The sequence below is a fragment of the Acartia tonsa genome, chromosome 11 (genome assembly GCF_053477335.1).
Source record: "Acartia tonsa isolate MP-2025a chromosome 11, ASM5347733v1, whole genome shotgun sequence".
NCBI lineage: Eukaryota > Metazoa > Arthropoda > Copepoda > Calanoida > Acartiidae > Acartia > Acartia tonsa.
In genome coordinates this window covers 21,792,036-21,804,496 of record NC_137270.1, presented here as the reverse complement: position 1 = coordinate 21,804,496, position 12,461 = coordinate 21,792,036, and the positions used below count along the sequence as shown (strand labels likewise).

Genomic DNA, 12,461 nt, shown 5'->3' with positions numbered 1-12,461 from the left:
TTTACAGGATAAGTGATAATAATCATAAGTAGTGTAGGACAGAAAAATGCCCCAAGTCCAAAGCATTGAATTGTGCTAAGTGTTGGATCTCTAACATAAGGCCCAAGCTCAATTCATGCTAAGTACTGAGGGTCCTAAATTTAAACTACAATGCATGCCAAACAACTAAGTCATTACCTTTAAAGCCAGAAGAACTTGATGGTTTGAGAGTCAATAAATAACTGAGAGATTTTAAGAAGTGCAAGTTATAACAACAACTATTAATAAGGATCTAAGTCCTTGTCTGTTTAATAAAGTGTTTGTATGTTAAACTTGTGACGTAAATCAAACTATGGTTGTAGGCATACATACTAGCACAAAATGGTTACATGGTTACTTTAACAATAAACATAATGTTTTAATAAGCATATAACAATAATCAATCACATACAGTTTACCATGATTAGGCTAGCGTTACCCATATAAGGTATTATATTGGTAAAGATAGGCTAATAAATACTTAAAAACATATAAAAAGTGCCTTAGGGCTAGCTAGAGTAATTGTATCTCGTGCCTGAGTTGCGCTCGATAATTACCATGGCATGTCAATCAAATATTCAGATTCAACTTTTATATGGTGTAAAATTTATAGTAAACATAGGTAAGTGGACTAGATGCGAAGCATTTCTGTGAAAGTCTTGTTCGTACGTTCAAAGAATTTTGAAATTTGGGGATCGCATCTCCAATTTACATCTATGAAACTTTTATTACAAAAGCAATACTAAAAAGTTCAATATATCAGAAAATTATATGAGATTATTAGTAAAGTTGTCATTGTTTTCTGTTGTGAAATTTAAAAAAAAGAGTTAACTGTAATAAAAACTGAAAATAGTCATATGGTATATTAAGAAAATAACAAAAAGGTACGAAATCTATATGTGATTTTTAACTGTTGTTGGAGGGCAACACATAGTAGAATTGACTATCTTTTTATCTGCCCCCCCCCCCCCCCCTCCTCAAATATGATTTTAGATTTATTTCGCTTGTTGGCTATACCTTATTCCTGCAAGCTATTACACACACTATAACAAAAGTTTGATTTATGGAAACAAGTTTTTATAGTGAAATCTGTGTTTTCTGTGTTTATTTATACAGTCACTTAATACAAAGGATTATAGATGAAAAATTAATCTCGGATCTACTGCAGTTCACGGTAAAATATTGCTGGTAAGCAATATTTCCTAAAATCTATGAATTTTTAAGGCTGCTAGCTGCCAAACGGCTGAACGTACAGATCATACCCGCACACCATTTTAAGCGGCATAAGAAGGCTTACAAATAATCTGGAATAGCCAAGATCAAATTATACACAGGGAAAGCTTCACTGAAGAAAAAAAGCGTAAAATAGGTCTTTTTTGCGCATTTCTCTGCACTGCGAGATAATTATGCATTACTGATTTATATCTATTCCAGATTATTTGTAGGCCTTCTTATGCCGCTTTAAACGGTGTCCGGGCATGATCTGTACGTTCAGCCGTTTGGCAGCTAGCAGCCTTTAAAATTCATAGATTTTTGAAAATATTGCTTACCAGCAATATTTTACCGTGAACTGCAGTTGATCCTTAATCTCCTCCCTACCATCCCCTCCTCAATAACCATGTGTAAAATTTTTAACTGTTATATTCTTAACTTTCTGAATTTTTAATTGATTTTTTCCAGCAATGGTTAGATTGTGCTCTTGATTTTAGGGTTAGGTTTCAAGAAAAAAAACTTAATTTCCGATTTTTCCTATGTAAATAGATAACAGGGGGAAGGGGGATCAGTGCTAGCTAGGGAAAGCATCAATATCTTTAAATAGCTTTTTAAGATACTTATTTTTATTTATGGGCTGTATCAAATTGGTATGTGAAAAAGTAAATAATCTATTAAATATACAATGAGGAGATAAAAAGAACACTTTTTCTCAACAATTTAACCCTTACAGATCGGGGGGGGGGGCTCAAAGAGCCCCCCCCCTCTAGTTTTTTCAATCTCATTTTTTTTGTAGGTAAGATGGAGTGCTGTGACTTCATGACTTTTTAAGTTTAGTAATTATACGTCGGCAAGAGTTGATTTTATTAGGATATCTGGTCTGTGTCGGTCGTGGTGTCCGGTCAAAGTCGGTTGGGTAGCACCAAAATTAGAAAAAAATTCTAAATAAATCTTAATTTCTACATTATGACTTTTGTGTATAAGGAGAAACCTAAAATTTTTTTTGGTGAATACTTAGATATCAATGACCTTCTGAGAAAAGTTGTGTTATGACCGTTTGACCGCTCCCTGACCGACTTTATGACCGATTTTTGTCCGGCTTTTACTACAGACATATATCATGAATATCGTGGCTTCTATTACAGCTAGTGTCCTATAATTTTTTTTGGTAAATCCTTGAGCAACATCAAACAGATTTAAATATAAGTTGGCGCCGCCAACCGCCGTTTTACCGCCGTAACCGCCGAAAATGGCGGTTTCCGTTATTTGCCGTTTTTTGGCGATGATCAGAAAAAGTAATTTTTTTGTTATGAAAAATAAAAGTTCGTCCTAAAATTTGGTCATCCTAGCTGCAAAATTGGCCGCTCTACAGCTGTTTTAAAATTTAGCGGCTGGCCGCTAAAAAGCGGCTAAGGAGCGGCCTGGCCGCTATGACTAGAAAAAGTAATTTTCTCTAAAAATACACATGAACCACCAGAAAAAAATTTTACGTCTTTATCTGTAACAGGAGCCGAGATAGAGGGGGGGGCTCTTTGAGCCCCCCCCCCCGATCTATTAAGGTGGGAATTGGGGCCCGAGCTGTAAGGGTTAATGAAACTATGTTAAAAATTTACAACAGATAAAAGATTAGCCTCTAGACAAACATATTTTTATACAGACATACAAACAGTATAAAAACTTTAGAAAATAAAACTTTTTTTTGTCAGAAATTTTAGAATTGTTCTATCGATTTCAAACTTAGTTTGATAATTCCTGTAACAGTTGGGTACGATATAGAAAGCTAGGCCACTCTAAAGTTTATTTTTAAAATGTTGTTGTTTTTTTTTAACTTTTTTGACAGCAATTTTTGATATAATATTATTATTCTATACACACAGCTAGCTTAAGCCAGGTACAGGTTTACCTGAGCACGCCAAAGAAACTAACTAGCAGGGGTGTTCTAGGAAGGTATTGTGAGTTCATAATCACTCTTACTTAAATCGTAGCTGTAGCTTCCCTACTATGATTTTTTTCAAAATACATTTTCTTGGCGGCTGGGTTTAAATTTTTCTTGACAGAGAGACTTACTTAATTGTAAGGATGGATGCTTTAAACCTTCTTTTTTTACATAATAAATATTTTTAATGCTTTCAGATCATGAGATTAGATATAATTGCACTACTCCTAATCAGTATTACTTTAATATCACAGGTAATAGTTTTAAAGGATAAGACAATGTACAACCTTAATGATGACGCACAAAATCACCACTTCTGTGGATTAAAATTAATGGTTAAACACAACTTAATGAACCAACCAATCAAAATTTACTAATATCTCCAAAGTTGTTAAGCCAACGATTATGATAATGTTACTGTAAAACTTTGGGGTTTAGTGTAATAAAACAGGGTATTATCCCTTCTCACTCTGAATAATTGGTCCATCCGTCTTTCTATCGGTCACAGAACCATCTAAAGTCAAGATTCTAACTATATCATAGATGTTTACGTTTTTTTTAGAAGTGGAGCTACTCTACAAGTGATCCTATCTTTTTCTTTCTCTCTAACTCACTGTCTTAACCTCTTTCTTCCTTCCATAATTACCCATCTTTCTTTCTAACCTCTATCTTTTTATCCCTATCTATCAATCCAAGGACGTCCAAGCTTTTATTTTTTTTCTCGAAATTTTTGTGGGTGCCGATACTCCAAAATTTGTTAAGAGGGGGAGGAATGTGAACACCCCCCCCCCTTTTCTTTTAACAAATTTTGCTGCAATGCATATTGACATATGTGTACACATTTTGAATAAAATTTAACGATAACCTTTTTCCAGTATTGCTTCGAAAACGATTAATATCCGTTGGATTAGAACCGATTCTTAGCCATACTAAAAAATCATTTAACATCGTATCACAGACAATTTTCTAGAAATATTAAAATAAAAATTGTATAAGTTAAAATTTTTTATTTTAATATCCGCGAAAGGCTGTCAATAATACGATGCGATAAATAATTAGTATGAACCTTTTTTTTGTATATAAAACGTCATTGCAAAAAAACGCAATCGTAGACGCTATTTTTTGTGTCTCAGATATCTTGGATATTATCATTCTGGTTTAAATTGAAAAAGTTTTAATTTCAATAAGATGATTATTAAAGTTTTAGAAAGATGGATTTCAAAAAGAAAAATGATACATTTTTTTCAATATTTTTCTAGTATTGAATATAAATTTGATTGAAATAATATTAGATTTTAAATATACATGGATTTTCTTTTGATGTGTGTACTGTGTACTTCAGAAGCATCTTTTAGGGTCTTTAAAAAAACTACGTCATACAATAAAAATGACCATAAATATACAGCATACATTGTAATTAACCTATCATAAAATGTATACTGGCCTAATATAGGTCATTTGTATTGTATGACGTCAATTCTTATAGCCACTATAAGCTGCTTCGTTCTTAATGCTTTTCTACATCGTAGATAGATAGTGTTTACTATCTTATCATACACTTGAATTGTCGTTTAATTTAGCATAAAGATTCCTACATCAATTAAGTATAATTAAAAGCTCAGTATGTCCAATTTAACAAGTTGATTTTGTAAACATTTCGAGTATACCTATTCATGTGAAATTCTCGACAAATTTAGAACGGCTTCTATTTCATTCTGAGTAGTTTTTTAAAATTTAAGCAAGGCTTTAAAAAGTGACAGACGAGTTTTGGTAATACTATTTCTCGTATTCATTCGAATCCGATGAAAAGGAGCCGGTTCTCATCCATACGAAAAAACTAGTTCTAGCATCATATTATATCCAGCTTTCTACGATTATAAGAATGTACAATCATATAATTGTACATTCTATATCCGCGAAAAGCTGTTTATAATACGATGCGAGAAATAACTATTATATTTCTTAATCGATTGAGCTTAATAAATGTTTATTTTTGTTTGATCATTAAGCTTCGCTTATTCTTATTTGTCAACCTTTTTTAAAAATTTGTTTCGACTGAAAGTCAATTAAACCTTTTTATTAAGATAGATGGTTCTCCGAAGAGGAAAAGTAGTGGCGGGTGGGGTAATAAAAAGAAGGGCGGACTTTTTGGGTATGTATATTTTTCTTTTTAAATCATTAATAAAAGATTTTTGTACTTAGTGCAAAAAGTGTCTGTAAATATTAAATTTTGATAAAAATTTGGGATTCTCCTATTGTTATGAATTACTAGGTTTACAGAACTAAAATGATGGCTTGGTAATTTTTTAAGGAAAATTATTATCCTTTAAATTAGAGTAAAACACTAGAGGGTAAAGGGTTAAATAACTGTACTTCTCCATCGCATCAACCTTGTGCAACCTTTCTATTGGGTCATTGAAAATTAACCAATCGTGTTGCTTTTAATAACACAGCCAAGTAGCAGAAACTAATTTAGAAGCAGACGAAAAAGGTCATTGTCTGTATATACATCTATACTCTGGATTTGTTTTCTTTAAATCCTCAAAAAAACCAAGCAAGTTAGAGTCATTTTACGCTACTTTTTCTATTAAGTTCTTTTTTATCTGACATAATTGTCAATTTTATAGATCTAAAAAGGTGCGGACACTGGGTAAAGCGGCGGCCATAGGAGCCGGGGCCTATGGTGCCTACCAGCTGGGCAAAGCGGCTGGCAGATTTTCTAATTTTGGACACAGGTAATTTATATTAAAGTAAAAGGATGTGTATCAGTCTGTGTGTTTGTCTGTCAGTCTGTCTGTACCAAATGATCTTGACAACCGCTGAACCGAAATGGTTCTCCTTAACTATGTAGCTACCTATAGGTCTTGATTTTATATCTATTTTTGAGGATGGTACCACCACCCTTCCAAGAGAAATTGGCTCTCGAAAATATGACCACCTCCAACAATTTTGTTTAAAAATATTTTCTTTTAGAAACTAAAATTAAAAATTTTTGGGGTTTAACCTTTAATCTCGGGATTGTTTTAAGCTATTCAATGCACTTCCAAACCTTTGGATACAGAGCTCCTAGATGCAACAACTAGTATATTTTTAAAACACAAGAAAAATGAAACAAAAGCTTTTCACTTGTCTACAAACAAGCCGTCGACACAACTGCAGCTATTATAGGATAAGTCAAATCTAATCTCGCAGCTGCCATTTAGTCAACAACACGAAGACGATCAGTGCATTTTTGCACCATCTGCAGCCGCGAAATATAACTGTTCTTGTTGTTTCAGAGGATATGGATTCCATGAGTGGAACAGGTGGAGACAACAGGATGGAATGCTTTGCAGGTTAATATCAATGGATATAAGTTATACCTGGATATTATGATGGGCAAAAATTGTCGTCAATATAGGTTGCTAGCTAACATGGACATTTTAAATTAGTCAGTTCGTTCAACCAGTAGGAGAGGAGATGCTAAGGGAAAGGTTGGCGGAAGTTTCAAGTTTCTCTTCAATAGGTTACATAATAATCATTTGTAATATCCAAGTAATAATAAATCCATTTTTATATCATCTTCATAATGAAATATACAAAGTCTAGATGAACAATTACTTAAAAGTAATTCTGTGTGTAGGAACAAGCCAACCACTTTATTGCTTAAAACGTGTACATATTTTAATACAAAAATGCTGTTTTTCCTGTTTACGTTGGACGAAATATTGTGTCTGATTGTTGTCCTTCCCTTATTTTCCATTTGTTTAATAAATAAGGGGTGGATGGGGGATTAAATGCTCGACATGCATTTTGAGGGATGGCACAAATTATTATTTTTCAAGGAGATGTTCATGATACAACCAAACCTTTAATATGAAAAATTATTCTGATCATATAAGTGATCATCTAGAGAATCCAGAGCATCATCCATGTCGCACAACAGACATAGCAGCAGTAGCAACCATTTTTAACGTCTTAAGTTATGCCGTGGTGTCGGCCCGAAATTTGAACTTATCACCTCCCCGGCGACGAGCGGATGCGCTACGTGTTGAGCCACGATCGCGGGTTTAAAGCTTTAAATTATAGCGCCTGTATAAAAACCAATACATTCCCCCTGTCATTATAATAATGTCAAGCGCCTGACAAAGCAATTGCATCTTATTAAGGTTCCAGGACAAACGCAGGAGTGTTAAAATATTTATTTAATTAAGTATTTCTGTACATATTAGGTTAGGTTAAGATATGAATGTACAAATAAGCCCCCCGTAGGGGTTAGGCAATAAAAAAAATAAGGGAGGTCTAAAATAGGTTAGGTTAGGTTAAGTGTTTACTCCTGCGTTTGTCATAGGACCCTTATTAAACTTAGGTTCTAGTGCATTTCGAGGTAAAATGTTTTATAGCGATTATAATCAAAAATCTATAAAATTTAAAGGCTGCTAGCGGCTAAACGACTGAATGTTTATTTATTTTTCGCAAAAAATTTAAACCGACACGAATAGTCCCACAAATAATCTGAAACATTCATTAGTCAAGGTTAATTAATGAAGGTTATCTCACAGTGCACATAAATGCGCGAAAAAGAGTTATTAAACGCATTTTTTCTTTATTGAAGCTTTCCTTCTGCATCATTGGATCTTGGCTATTCCAGATTATTCATAGGCCTTCTTATGCCCATGCCTTCCCTGCTATGTCCATTCAGCCGTGAAGATGATTAAAGTCCCTCCACAGATTATGACGTCATACGATATAATAGCCAATGAGAGGCCAGTATACACTGTAATTAACAAATGGTAAAATCTATGCTGGCCTCTCATTGTTTATTTCATCGTATGACGTCATAATCTGTGGAGCGACTTTAATCATCTTCTTCAGCCGTAAATAAATAGATTTTTGGAGATAAAAGTAACCAGGAACATTTTACTAGATACTAAACTTATTTTCAGGAGTGACTTGGATTGTGCCTGGATAGATCCAGAGATGGGATGTGAAGATTATGAATTTGACTTCAGCATAAATGTAAGTTATAAAGCAGGAAAATAAAGGGATAAGACAATGGTCCATAAAGTAATAAATTACCCCTGTTTTTATTATGATTGTTGATTATAAAAGCTTTGGCACTAACCAAGAAAAATTTAATGAAAGTACCCAAAAAAAACTTTTAATTATCTTCGGAATTCTGGGTCTAGAAAATATTTAAACAGTAAGGCAAATTTTTGTTATGATAAAATTCTGAATTTTTTTTACAAATTTTTGACAGTAACGATTGTTTTAAATCGAATAAAAGATATGATATAAAACTATACAATAAAATGCTCATGCAATTTTCTGTAAAATATCTAACTATTTAACATTGTAATTTAAAATATTTTTTTCAGCGGGGTTGGTTTGGTGGTGACTACTTGTCTGTTGTTGGGGAATGTGAATGCCAAAATTGGACAACATGGGACAACTGGGAACTCAGATGTAGATTTAGTATATTTCCAAGTAAGTAGAATTTGTCATTTGGGGAAAAGAGTTTCAAAAGTTGGATAACTGGGAAATTAGATGTAGATTCGGTATAATTCCAAATAAGTAGAAATTGTTGTTAGGGAAAGGAATCCCAAAGTTGAATAATATTGGTAGATTATAATGTTGGGGAATGTGAATGCCAAAATTGCACAATTTGGGACAACTGGGAACTTAGATGTAGATTCAGTATATTTACAAGTAAGCAGAATTTTTCATTGGAGAAATGAATTCCCAAAGTTGGATAACAAGGGTAGATTATAATGTGGTAAAAAATATCAAAGTGGGCCAACATTGTGATTAGTATTTAATCCTTAACAGTCGGGCCCCTTGCTACACCTTAATCGGTTGGGGGGGGGGGGGGGGGGGGGCGTTCAACACCCCCCCCCTCCTATTATCTCAGTTCCTATTAGAGCTAGAGGGCTAAATGTTTAAAAAGTCGAACACGTTGTAAAAGTCAAACCAACATCTAAAAATGACAAATTCTAACAACATTATAAAATTTTTAAAGTTTTGAATTTCTATGAAGTGTACCCCCCCCCATACAGACGTCCAAGGATAGGGATAAAGATAAAGGGTTGTTTACTCCCCTCAAACTTTAAAACCCCTCATTTTATCCTCCTCAACTTTTCTAAAAATACATTAGATTAACCCTTTCCTTATTAACTTTAAAAATAAAAAATCTTTGACTAACCCTAACCCACACAAAAAAAATTTGCGATATTCTTTTATTTTTTACTAGCGGCTACGCCCCTAGAGGCCTCTAGTGGCGCTTTAAAGTTTTTTTTTCAAGTCTCTACGATACGTCTTAATGTTGCGTTCAAGTCTCTCAATTATTTATTTTTTTTCTCAATTTTTTGTGATTTCATTTGGGAGGGTGGTGGTCCCCTCCCCCAAAATTGTTATAAACCTTCCTGGGACCTATGAGAATCTACCCTGTTAAGGAGAACCAGATCAGTTCAGCGGTTAGCGAGATCCTCTTCGGTACAGACAGACACAAAGACAAACACACATCCTGTTACTTTATTATAAGGATAGTATGATGCCATAATGTTTGATATTTTTTTATTGTTTAAAAGCATGAAAACAAGATGTATTCACTTTCCTCTGATGTTTGCTATACATTTAGTTGTATTGAAAGATGGGTAAACATAGTAAACATGTCATATAAAGTGACATACTCACATACATTAACAGATAATAAATTTATCATAACAAGTTCTTAATGGAGATAATGTCATAGAATACCAAGATTAGTTTGCATAAAAACTTTTGAAATGACAAAAAAAATTACATCCCTTTTGTGTATAGAACGTCTAAAAATTGTTTTTAAAACCTTCAAGAAACAAAATTTAAAATCCAAAGAGGTACCAATTCCCATTTGATCAGCCTTTTTGAGAGTGTTTTTTTAAGAGAATCTTAGATTTAGAACATTCTGAAATTAAAAATGAATTTTAAATAATCATCATTTTTTTCTTCAGTGATTGGAATAGTTGGCCTGATCCTTGCTCTGCTGGTTGGCTGCTGTGCATGTGCTGGAGTATATGTTTTCTGCAGAAGATAAACCAGACAGCTGCTAAAAAAAAGCTGCAGCCGACAAAACTGATCAAAGACAAACTTTAATTTTCTAAATCCGAGAAGAGCTGTTTTTTACTTAAGAAATCCTCGAACTTTTTGTGGACCAAAATTACCATTGAATCTTACCTATTGTAAAACCACAAATGTGCTCTTATATCCAAACATGGTTTTTGTGAGTGGGGGTTGAGTTCCCTGGGTGATTACATTCTCAAAGTTAAATTTTTTACCACCCCTGTAACTTATCATTAGAATCTTTTTATAAACTTTTTTGACCTTTTGTTTCAACATATTTGTTAGAATTTTGAAGTTATGAAATGTATTTATATCTTATGTAAATAATGTCAATTTTTCCAAAATAATTCATTTCCATAATTGCCCATCTTTTGATGTGTGTATACTATTTGGCAAAACTAAACGGATCATATGAAGGAAATGAAGTAATTCCTAAAAAGGACAGAAATCCTCTTCCTTGGGTATAGGAAGGCTATTCCCTTTCCTTTTTCTTACAAATTCTCAGTAAAGAAGGTGATTTCTGTCCACTATCTTACAAATTATCACTAAAGGAAGGTGACCTCTGTCAACCATCTTACAAATTCTTCCTAGTTCTTAGAAATTCTTCCTTTTCCTCACTATTACAACCATGTTTAATTAATCTACCTTATTTCACCAAATTCTTCCTTATTCTCAGAAATTCTACCTTAATTACACAAATTCTCCCTTATTCTCAGATAACTTACCTTATTCTAAGAAATTCTTCCTTATTTCAAGAAAATCTACCTTATTCCCCCAAATTCTTCCTTATTCTAAGAAAATCTACCTTATTCTAAGAATTTCTTCCTTGTTATAAGAAATTCTACCTTATTCTAAGAAATTCTTCCTTATTCTAAGAAATTCTTCCTTGTTCTAAGAAAATCTACCTTATTCTAAGAAATTCTTCCTTATTCTAAGAAAATCAACCTTATTCTCCCTAATTATTCCTTATTCCCTCAAATTCTATCTTTTTCTAAGAAATTCTTACTTGTTTTAAAAAAATCTTCCTTATTCTAAGAAAATCTACCTTATTCTAAGAAATTCTACCTTATTCTAAGAAAATCTACCTTATTCTAAGAAATTCTACCTTATCCTAAGTTAATCTACCTTATTCTAAGAAATTCTTCCTTGTTCTAAGAAAATCTACTTTATTCTGAGAAATTCTACCTTATTCTAAGAAAATCTACCTTATTTTAAGAAATACTTCCTTATTCTAAGAAATTCTACCTTATTTTAGAAAATCTACCTTATTCTTCCAAATCGTTCCTTATTCTAAGAAAATCTGCCTTATTCCTCCAAATTCTTCCTTATTCTAAGAAATTCTTCCTTATTCTAAGAAATTCTTCCTTATTCTAACAAATTCTTCCTTATTCTAAGAAAATCTACCTTATTCTAAGAAATTCTTCCTTACTCTAAGAAAATCTACCTTATTGTAACAAATTCTTCCTTATTCTAAGAAATTCTACCTTATTCTAAGAAATTCTACCTTATTTTTTTTTAGAATAAGGAAGAATTTATTAGAATAAGGTAGATTTTCTTAGAAAAAGGTAGAATTTCTTAGAATAAGGAAGAATTTCTTAGAATAAAGTAGAATTTCTTAGAATAAGGTAGAATTTCTTAGAATAAGGAAGAATTTGTTACAATAAGGTAGATTTTCTTAGAGTAAGGAAGAATTTGTTAGAATAAGGTAGATTTTCTTAGAATAAGAAGAATTTATTAGAATAAGGTAGATTTTCTTAGAATAAGAAAGAATTTGGGAGAATTAGGTAGATTTTCTAAGAATAAGGAAGAATTTCTTAGAATAAGGTAGATTTTCTTAGAATAAGGAAGATTTTCTCAGAATAAGGTAGAATTTGGGGGAATAAGAAAGAATTAGGGAGAATAATATAGATTTTCTTAGAATAAGGAAGAATTTCTTAGAATAAGGTAGATTTATTTAGAACAAGGAAGAATTTCTTAGAATAAGGTAGATTTTCTTAGAATAAGGTAGAATTTCTTATAATAAGGAAGAATTTCTTAGAATAAGGTAGATTTTCTTAGAATTAGGTAGAATTTCTTAGAATAAGGAAGAATTTCTTAGAATAAGGTAGATTTTCTTAGAATAAGGTAGAATTTCTTAGAATAAGGAAGAATTTCTTAGAATAAGGTAGATTTTCTTAGAATAAGGTAGAATTTCTTAGAATAAGGAAGAATTTCTTAG

The 12,461-nt window shown here is 32.4% G+C and overlaps 1 protein-coding gene across 1 annotated transcript; it reads left to right on the top strand.

Moving 5' to 3' along the window:
- Positions 1-1,117: 1,117 nt before the first annotated feature.
- Positions 1,118-11,062, top strand: LOC145331850 (uncharacterized). Its single transcript, XM_080176699.1, has 8 exons — positions 1,118-1,206; positions 3,364-3,420; positions 5,251-5,318; positions 5,794-5,901; positions 6,445-6,501; positions 8,092-8,164; positions 8,524-8,632; positions 10,135-11,062. The coding sequence occupies exons 2-8, from the start codon at positions 3,367-3,369 to the stop codon at positions 10,215-10,217; spliced, it is 552 nt and encodes a 183-aa protein (XP_080032825.1). The 5' UTR covers positions 1,118-1,206; positions 3,364-3,366; the 3' UTR covers positions 10,218-11,062.
- Positions 11,063-12,461: the final 1,399 nt, after the last annotated feature.